General features: G+C 34.4%; 1 protein-coding gene across 7 annotated transcripts in view; it reads right to left on the bottom strand.

Annotated features, from left to right (window-relative positions):
• Positions 1 to 102: 102 nt before the first annotated feature.
• elapor1 (endosome-lysosome associated apoptosis and autophagy regulator 1) overlaps positions 103 to 10825 on the bottom strand; it is a 26952-nt gene continuing 16229 nt past the window's right edge. For all 7 annotated transcript variants that reach the window (XM_073910361.1, XM_073910363.1, XM_073910360.1 and 4 more), the window contains 11 exons: positions 10357 to 10462; positions 9116 to 9253; positions 8766 to 9026; positions 7373 to 7546; positions 7144 to 7294; positions 6409 to 6502; positions 6185 to 6286; positions 5523 to 5649; positions 4019 to 4197; positions 2281 to 2446; positions 103 to 1112 (listed from right to left, as the gene is read on the bottom strand). In XM_073910361.1, coding sequence (XP_073766462.1) covers positions 1044 to 1112; positions 2281 to 2446; positions 4019 to 4197; positions 5523 to 5649; positions 6185 to 6286; positions 6409 to 6502; positions 7144 to 7294; positions 7373 to 7546; positions 8766 to 9026; positions 9116 to 9253; positions 10357 to 10462 — 1567 coding nt within the window. In that variant the 3' untranslated portion in view covers positions 103 to 1043. The remainder of the gene's footprint in view (positions 1113 to 2280; positions 2447 to 4018; positions 4198 to 5522; positions 5650 to 6184; positions 6287 to 6408; positions 6503 to 7143; positions 7295 to 7372; positions 7547 to 8765; positions 9027 to 9115; positions 9254 to 10356; positions 10463 to 10825) is intronic.

Below are 10825 nucleotides of genomic sequence, written 5' to 3'. Positions count from 1 at the left end.
TTAGACAAACGTTTGAAAAGGGTAGACATTTGGTAGTTTTGTTTGGTAGTTTGGCTGTGTAGTTTACAGTTGATTATTTAATAAATAATGGACACAGAAACGTTTTTAATATCACTTGTATTATTTACGAAACATCACAAACAAGATATATACATCAAATAAGACATAAAATACAATAAAATAGCCTACCAAAAGGGAAGAAAAATGTCACACAACATAAATGCTACAAAACAAAAGCTTTAAGGCAAGTGTAACTATCAAATGAAAATCTATGTATTTTTGGGTTCAACAATAAAAAAAAAATATTCTGACCAAATATCAAATTCTGGGGGAAAATCGGGTTTGCTCAAACTCATATTAAATATGTTAATCAAGAAAAACTGAAAACTTCAGAGAAACTTAAAAGATGGTCTAATGACACTTGTAATGTAGATTTTCCAAAATTGCATTTGTATAAAAAGTTTGTATAACATTTTTATAAGCCATTACGATCATCAAAAAGTTGACAATGCTGAAGAGAAGGCTCACAGCATAAAATATTTTTAAATTTTCTGCATTTGCCACTCGTTTTTAGCCTGTACGTAGACTGAATTGGCAAATATCAAGAAAAATCACAGGTTTATTGGTGTACTCAGTCTCTTTGGTGAAAAAAAAAAAAGTTCTAATATGTCGAGAATGTCACAGCTATGCAAACTTCTACTCGCACGTGTGAGTCTCTATCTCCTTCAAAAGCCTGAGTTGGAAAAAAAAACACACTTTCCAGATCCTTCACGGTTCCCTGCTGGTGGAATGATCTTCTCAACCCCTTCCATAGCACTGAATGCTTCACAATATTCAGAAGAGACTGCTGAAAACTCATCTCATCTTTCACATTTTCTTAATTGACTTAATTCTAGCTTGTACTTTAAACCTGAAACTTTGAATTATGAGCACTTAATGCATTTATTTGCTCTTTATGTTGAATTGCTTGTTGTATTCCTGTAAGTCACTTTGGATAAAAGCATCTGCTAAATGAATTACGGCAGCCAAACATGTGACAAGTTCTAGCTCATCTCAATCTCCTGTGCAGCAGAGGATTTCAGAGGAACGGAGTCAAAGCCATCAGATGTTCTCTGTAAAACAACAGAATTGTTTCAATAAATTGTCTTTCCCTTTTAAGATTTAATTTAATATTTAATGTTATTAAATATTGTCACATTAAGGCAAGACACTATTTTTTTTCTTTTTCATTTGGAAACTCTTGGGCTTTTCGTAGTGTTGTTTTTAGTTTAATGTCCAGAAAACATGTAAAATAGACTTACTTCACACACTTATCATTTTGTGTCTGTAGATTTCATTTACAACACATATTTTATCTGCTTCCTCAAAAACATGTTTTTCTCCTGCTTTGAGCCATAAATCTCCATTTCAGCAGGTTTTTAAAGAGGGACATGTTCATATATGTTTTGCCTGATTGTTTACCAGTGATTCTAACAGTATTGAGTCCAGGATAAACCTTCTATTTTACAAAAACTTTACAGAAGAAAGTTGCCTGAATCGCTAAACGCCTTCTCATTTGTATGTCTCTTTGGACAAAAGCATCAGCTAAATGATGAATGACTAAATCTAGGAATATGTTTACATACAATTTAAATGATTAAATATGTAAATTGTACAAAAAAAAATTCTAGCTATTTGCAGTTTTTATTTAATTATGGAGTGATAAAATAGATTGCTGAAATCCCCTCTGTAAAAACAAAACAAAAACAAAACTCTGAAATGTGCAAAAAATTAAACAAGAATGTTGAACCTTACTTCATCCAATGTTCAGACTTTTTCGTTAGAAATGTTTGCAAATCAGTCAATGATTACACATAACTTTCTACAAAACCTGTAATACAAAAATGTATGCAAATCTTTATGTAATCAATAAAAACTATATTTTCAACTCATTCACATGCAGTGCCTTGCCTTAAAGAGTCAGTTCACCCAAAAATCTAAATTTACTAACCATTTACTCACCCCCTGTTGACCAAACCTTGATTTTTTTGTTGAACACAAAAGAAGATATTTTGAAGAATTCTAGAAACCGATAGCTATTGACATCCATAAAGAAAACAAATACTAGTCAATGGCTACTGATTTTCAAGATTCTTCCAAATATTTTCTTTTGGAAGTTGAGTAAATTAGTTTAATCGAATGGTTTTCTCATGAATTTTCAGGGTGAACTACCCCCTAGAAATGTATAAAGCGTCCATCCAAAACGTCATGGTCAAGGAGAGGTCAGTCTTGTGTCCTTACCTCTCTGGAAAAGGACTTGATTTTCCTGAAGAAGGGTTTTTTGGAGAGGTAGATGAGGTCATCCTCTGCATCTTCTCCCTCCATAATGGCACAGCTGTCGGCTGCTGGAAGCTCACACTCTTTATCTCCTGCTGTCATCATGAGCTTGGAGTACTTATACTGAAGCCTAGAGAGAGGACAGGGACACTCTTATACTCTCACACAGCAGACCCTATTAATTAACAGCTTATTTGCAATTATAAAGATAACAGAAGTCATTCATATACATATTTGGAAGTATATATTTGTCTTGGGTTCAGCAAGTCAGTGGGTCATAAAGCTATGATTTTATTCTTGGATTCATTGCATTATGATTTATAAGTTCATTCAGTTATTTAAACCAAAATACAGAAAAAACTAAATGTTATAATATATTTATTTCGTATGTTGGAATTACTAGTATAGCATCTATGACTGATGGGTTTAGTGATTCATTTCTCATGCTGATATTGTTAGAATAACGACTAGGCTTTAACAAATACTACTAGAATAGTACTTTTATTAGTATTATTTAGAAATATTGTGCAAAATATATCCACCTTTTTAAACTTACACTCTAAAAATGCTAGGCTTTTTAATTACAAATTTAAGTAAACTATATTTACTTAAGTAAACTACTAAAAAAATATTATTTTTTTATTTAACAATGTAACCCAACAAAATGTTTTGTCCATATTTTACCCAAATTTGTGTTGAAATACAGTTGAAGTCAGAATTATTATTCCTCTGAATTATTAGCCCTATTTATTTTTTCCCCTAATTTTTATTTAACTGAGAGAAGATTTTCTCAACACATTTCTAAACATAATAGTTTTAATAACTCATTTCTAATAACTGATTTATTTTATCTTGGCCATGGCGACAGTACATTCAATTCAATTCAATTCAGCTTTATTTGTATAGCGCTTTTACAATGTCGATTGTGTCAAAGCAGCTTCACATAAATGGTCATAGTAACTGGAACAGTGTAGTTCAGTTTTTTAGTGTTTAAGTTCAGTTCAGTTTAGCTCAGTTCAGTGTGATTTAATCATTACTGAGAGTTCAAACACTGAGGAGCAAATTCATCGATGTGTAGCTCTACCAATCCTGAACCATGCGAGCCAGTGGCGACAGCGGAGAGGGAAAAAAAAACTTCACCTGATGGGAGTGAAGAAAAAAAACCTTGAGAGAACAAGACTCAGTTGGGCACGACCATTTTAATTTCTCCGCTGGCCAAAAGTCTTGTGCAGAGCTTCAGTCGCCGTGGTGGCGACTAAAATTTGCTCCATAAAATTTGACTAGATATTTTTCAAGAATGTTTTAAAAATGTTTTAAAAAATTAAAAAACTGCTTTTATTATAGCCGAAATAAAACAAATAAGACTTTTTCCAGAAGAAAAAATATTATCAGATATACTGTAAAAATTTCCTGGCTCTGTTAAACATAATTTGGGAAATATTTAAAATAGAAAAAAAAAAGATTAAAGGGGGCTAATTATTCTGACCTCAACTGTACACCAAAAATGTTTTTAGAATGTACATCACATGACCCTTCTTTCTTAACATTTTCATTAGATCAAATGAAACCAAACCTATTTCATCTTATTTTGTCTCACACCTAAAACCTTCTGTTTCTAGATATTTCATCAAAATATGGATGTGATTTTACATTATTTAAACATGTAGAATACGATAAGCTCCTGAAGTAAACTGCCTCTAACTTGCGTGTCCTTTTCCAGAAGTAGCAGCTGATGGTAATGAGCAACACGGCGGCCACAGTTCCAATGGAGACCCCAAACTTGAGCCAGAAGTCGAGCGTCACGCAGGTACTGATCTTCAGAGGAGGCAGAGACACACCGCCTGTACACCTCAGAGGCTGCTGCCAGACATACGTCGTCCTCTAACAAACACAGACATATTTCATGTGATTATTTCCTCACTTAAGGAAGGACACTGTAGGTGAACAAGAGAACCGACAAACTTTCAAAAAAACAAACAAAAAAAAAAACGTAGAGCGTTACAAATGACTACAACCAAACTTAAAGCAAGACCAAACAAAACAAGTCATCACTTCTACTTTTACCCAACCATGCTCCATCTGTAGGACTCGAAACTAGTGTGTCGCACAAGTCACACGCGTTAACTTTCGTTAACACTCAAACCACCGGCCTCGCTCCTCTCCCAACGCTCTCACCCACACCCCCTTTATGACTAGTGCCAGACAGTATCTGCGGACATTGTTTGCTATTTCTCTGTAAAATTCTGTTAAAAATTTGTGGATTTATGCGGAATGATTTTAGGAATATCGTAACTAAAACCTTGACAGAAAAAAAACGTATTTAATGTTTACAATGCAAATAAAATTAGATCCACTTAATTTGGTAAACAAAGCAAGTCTCTCATATAATACTAAAAGACAGAAAATATTACTTTACAAATTGTATTGTAAATAAACCATGTGAATATTAGTCAATAACATTACTGAAATTAATTTAAAAACTAAATAAATATAAATTTACACAACACAAGTAAATAAACAGAATCAATGATGGGCTAAAAATCTGCAAAATTCTGCGCGCACAGATTCGTGTGGGTGCACTAATGACCATTTGTAAGTAAAATTATGCTAAATTAAATATGATTGGTAACATTTGATTCTGTTACTATTTGTTGTTCAACTTATTGTTAAATCATTAACAGAATTGAAAAACAGTTGACATTTTCCACCATTTTGTGCTTAATCCAGACACCACATGGCATGTATATAACAGGATATTATGTATTTTCATCATATTGTTTTTTTATTAGCCCCTCTGAATTATTGTTGTTATTAAAAAAACAAAACACATTTTATTCTAGCCAAAATAAAACAAATTAGACTTTCTCTAGAAGAAAAAATATTGTCAGACATACTGTAAAAAAATCCTTGCTCTGTTAAACATAATTTGGGAAATATTAAAAAGAGAAAAAAAATTAAAAGGGGGGCTAATAATTCTGACTTTAATTGTATATGATCAGGTACATTATGGATGAATATATCCCTCTGTTCAGATAAAACTGTGAATCATTGTGTAAAAGTCTTGATGAAGTGGAGATTTATAGTTCAGTTCAGGAGAAAAAAAAACTATTTTTTTAGCATACATGTATTGTAATTTAAATCTAAACAACCGAATTGATAAAGAGCAACAAAAATGTTTTCAAAAATCTTTTGAATGTTTTCTGCACCTGAATTCCCTGGATGCAGGCGCTGACAATCTCCTTATAGTTACTTTCTGAGCAGAGAGGACAGGCCTGCTGTGAGCGCCACAGGAAGTGGAAAGAGCAGCCGTCACATGTGCCCTCTGAGCAGTTACTACACACAGCGAAAGAAGAAATAAAATTAAAAAAAACTTCATCTCTGCTGTTTCCAAGTTGGATTAAAAAGTTAAGCTAACATTAAAGTTCAGTCCAAAACATCACAGACTTTATAACAGTCTTAATTGAAAAAAAAAAAAATAAGGCTGCACAATTTAGAAATAAAAAATGCATTTAATTAGATAAAATAATCATTAAAAATATATAGTGGTTATATTTTTCTGTTTTATTTCTGTGCAAATTTGCAATTAGTTTTAAATTTTATTAAGATTTCAGTGCATTTTTAGTGAAGTTTTTTACTATTTTCAGTATATTTTATTACTATAGAAAATGAGTATTTATGTGTAGAATTATGCTGCTAAATTAGCAGCGTTTAAAAATTGTAAAAGCTCATAACACTACTTTTTTTTGTATAAAAGAGCACAGTGCTACACTTTTTTTTTTAAAGCACATATTCACATAATTAAATCACACACTTTGCAATTCAATCTATATCACAACTTTAAAAAAAAAAAGCTATTTTTTCATTGTACCTTGGTGGAGAAATATAGTTTTTCACTGTAACACTGGGATCACATCGCAGCCGAATGGAGGATGATCTTCCATTTTTGCACGCTTGTGTAGTTTCTCTAGACCTGTTGAAAAGATTAAAGAGAAGAATATCAATCTGGACTAAATCAACCAAGATAGATCACGTAAACATTATATGAACATTAAAATAAACTGAGCAGAGACTACTAAAACCAAGCACACTTACCTGTAGTAAAAAATAACATCAGGCAGGTCTGATTCAACAGGAAAGTTGTCAACAAATGATGAAATGTCATCAAGTTTGGACTCGGTAGTCACTCCTGAGTGTAAAACGTTTTGAATTTGATAAATAAGTTTGTAGGTTTAGTAGATACAACAAATACAATGAAAGTCAAAGGTTACTGGTTTCCAGTTTTCTTCAGAATATCATCTTTTATATTTAACAGAACAGAGAAACTCAAAATGGTTTGAAACCACTTGAGGGTAAACAGTAAGTCAATTTTCAGATTAATTTCCATTTAAATGTACACTGTATGCTGTTACAAATGTTGAGATTTGTGACAATATTTACGGTTTGTGATGACATGTATCAGAAAAAAGTCAAAGAAGTTTGTAACAAGTAACACAAGGGTGAGTAAATGACAGAATATTCAGTCCCCGGGTTAACTACCACTTAAAAGAGATTTGTACTACTCGATTTGTCCACAAGGTGTCAACATTGAACCAGAAAACACCGAAACTAATAATGACGTCCAACGAATTTGTTACAGCAAAAGGTATCCACATGGTTTCACTACTGCTTTGCATGAGTAATGGTAGCATTCAACTGTAAACTATCAATCAAGCGTTTTTAAAAACTGGGTACACTGAGGCGATGTTATTTTCCTCACTGTTGTTCATCAATCTAATGTTACAAGTAAATTTATTGGAACTTAAGTGTAAACGCATCAGCAGCACTCACCGATTAAAGTGTCTCCAATACTGAAGGGCTGAGAGGACACAACACTTTGACCCCTGATCTCAGAAGGTACTACCGTGGACTGACAGATATATCCTTTCACCTCCCTCTTGCTTTCAGTCACATTCTCCACACAGGATGCAACAGCCCTGCTCTAAATGAGAATGGACACACTTGAATATGTGATTGTAAATGTACCCTCACCTAATCTACCCTCATTTAAAATTCTTACCTCTGCTCCACACAGAGCCACGCTAAAATGGTGGAAATATTGCAGCCCTTTGCTGGTAAAGCGCGGGCTGCTCTGGAAGCCTGTGATGTTTCCCATTGAAGAGAAATCATAATACAGAGACTCTCCTTTATGATCCAGTGCTAATGTACAGTCGCTCATACATGCAGAACGGCCCTGTTTACAGAAAAGACAAAGAGAAATTGATGTAGGTTATAAAATATTTGAAAAGTGTGATGACTTGTCAGAAATGTCTGCTTTATTTACGCTTTAATTCTTAAACAATATAGTGTTTCAAATTATTAAAATTATAAACGAAAATTGATGTGCAGTGGTTAGCAAGTTCGCCTCACAGCAAGAAGGTCGCTGGTTCAAGCCTCAGCTGCTTCAGTTGCTTTTTCTGTGTGGAGTTTGCATGTTCTCCCCATGTTCACATGGGTTTCCTTCGGGTGCTCCGGTTTCCCCCGCAGTCCAAAGACATGTGCTATAGGTGAATTAGGTGAGCTAAAATTGACCGTAGTTTATGTGTGTGAATGAGTGTGTATGGATGTTTCCCAGTGATATGCTGCTGCAGCTGGAAGGGCATCCGCTGCATAAAACATATGCTGGATAAGTTGGTGATTCATTCCGCTGTGGCGACCCAAGATTAATAAAGGGACTAATCCGAAAATAAATTAAAAGAATGAATGAATAAATGAAATTTTATTTTGTTAAACTGCAGAGTTCAATTTTAAACATCATAAGTTGTTAAAGCAGAGACTATATTTGCATAATGCAACTCAGTGTCAAAAATAGCAAATAATGAAGAAATTGCTAAATAAATTAAAGTTAGAGAACAATAAATGTACTACAATATTCATTTTATTTACAGGTTTTCTGCATTGTTTTTAGTTAGTTTCTATGGTTACAATTTGATTCATTGTTTATGTTCATATGTGTCTGGTTTATTTACTTGACATCTTGTTTAAATGCTCAAAGTTTATCCAGTTCATTCACTCAGACCATTAGCTTTGGCTGAATCCTAAATCCATCCATCCATTTTCTTTTCGGCTTAGTCCCTTTATTAATCAGGGGTCGCCACAGCGGAATGAACCACCAACTTATCCAGCATATGTTTTACACAGCGGATTCCCTTTCAACTGCAACCCATCTCTAGGAAACATCCATACACACTCATACACTACAGACAATTTAGCCTACATAATCCATCTATACTGCATGTCTTTAGACTGTGGGGTAATACGGAGCACCTGGAGGAAACCTACGCGAACGCGGGGAGAACATGCAAACTCCACACAGAAACGGCGAGGCAGAGGCTCGAACCAGCGACTTTCTATATATACAGTATACAGTATAATAATCAATCAACATTTAATTAATCATAGGTAGTGCCTACTTTATTGCTGTATGTATTAGGTCCACAAGGAATGCAGGCTTCTTTTCCGACGGGCTGCTCGGGTCTGATGATGGTGTTTGGGGGGCAGTGTCTGCACACCCCAGTACCATAGACCATGTAGTGCCCTGGAGCACAGGAGACGCAGGAGTCACTGTCAGTGCCAGTCAGAGCACATTGGCGACATTCTGAAGCTACGCCACCAATCACATTAGTGAGATGAACAGAGTAGATCTTAGCAAGGTCAGAGCTGTATTCATTCTTCTGTAACACAGACATACACACATCGCCTTAGATTATTAAAGGAAACATAACCTGTAAAAATATTAAAGAAGTGAAGTTTCTAATCTTACCATGTCAAAAGCTCCAGTACGCTGAAACCCCCAGCTGAAGCTAACTGTGCTGTTAGTTTTAATAAGATACGAGTAGGACTGCTTTCCTATAGTGCCAGACCAACTCTCCACAACCATGTTATTCCTTTCATTTTGTCCCTGAGGAGAGATAAAAACAAATATTAGACATGAATTCTCTGCAAAATATTATAAAGACTATATTATATATTATGAATGAAATATTTACAGTCAGTAAGATTTTATTTAATTTATTTTATTAATATTTTTATTCAGCACGCATTTAATTAATCAAAGGTGACAGTAAAGACTTCTTGTTCAAACTAATTTAAAAAAAAAGATATTCAAAATATATTAAATATAAACCATTTTCAATAAACATTTACCAACCCAGGCTCATTATAAAAACATACCTCTATATACATTTCTGAGGACCGCCAAATACATCGCAGGAGCTACATTTTTTGCAGTTTTTCTTTTCGCAAATCCACCAGAGGCCGCTGTGTACGCTTTTTCAGATCACAAATTTCTCTTGCGAGTGCCATTCGCGCCTGATGTTCTCACGTAAAGCACTAGAGGCCGCTGTCAACTGACTGATCGACGAACCCACCCTCTTCCTTCCCTAAACCCAACCAATAGTATTTTTAAAAGCATCGATTTACCTATCATCCTCTTTCCCTAAACCCAACTGACAATTTTAAAAAGCAATCCAGAAAAAGAAAAGCACTTGCCTGATTTTTACCACATTTTCAGATTTTACCACATTCTCACCTTGTTATTTACATGTTTATTTTATATTTTGGCTTCTGTGTTTTTCTTACTCGCTTTCTGAAACCGTCATCCTGGTCAACTTCTCTCTGCATCTTAAGTTTGCTGATGTAAATGGCAAGCTCACTGGACAAATTGGTAACAGTAAGCGGTCAGATGGTAAGCGCAAAATGGAATGGCATTAAATCGCCCCGTATCGTTCGTTTTAAAAATTAAATGCAGCCATACTTACTACTATCTACATAACTTGCGATCTCTAGAAACGTATATAGGGCTACGTTTTCAGAATGAGCCTTTGTTGAAATTGACTGTTTTACTGACTTTCTGCTTCATTAATAATGTAGCCTTAGAGACCACACAATACTTCAGTAAAAAAATCTTACTAGCTTCAAAATTCCTCATTATTTATGCATCTACAAACAATATTCAATAACAATAACACAAAATACAATAATATAAAATATTGTCAAACTCACGGCCATAAAATACAGTTTACAATCAGCTGTACACTTGGTTTCAAACACAAATGTTATTCTGGAAAGTTCGACTCTCTCATTGTCTTCACGCAGGGAATGAGGCAGGCTGGAAAAAGGAAATACCATATTATTGTCTACATATATTATAGTATAAGATATAATAACATATATTGTGTGAACAGTTTATTCATTTATTCATTTTTTCACGGCTTAGTTCCATTAATAATCAGGGGTCGCCACAGTGGAATGAACCGCCAACTTATCCAGCATATGTTCTATACAGCTGATGCCCTTCCAGCTGCGACTCATCACTGGAAAACATCCATAAACACTCATTTACACACATACACTATGGACAATTTAGCTTACCCAATTCACCTATAGCGCATGTCTTTGGACTTGTGGGACACCCGAAGGAAACCCACACCAACATGGGGAGAACTCCACACAGAAATGCCAACTGACCCAG

This window comes from Danio rerio, chromosome 8, assembly GCF_049306965.1.
Source record: "Danio rerio strain Tuebingen ecotype United States chromosome 8, GRCz12tu, whole genome shotgun sequence".
Taxonomy (NCBI): domain Eukaryota; kingdom Metazoa; phylum Chordata; class Actinopteri; order Cypriniformes; family Danionidae; genus Danio; species Danio rerio.
This window is presented reverse-complemented; position numbering and strand designations above follow the sequence as displayed.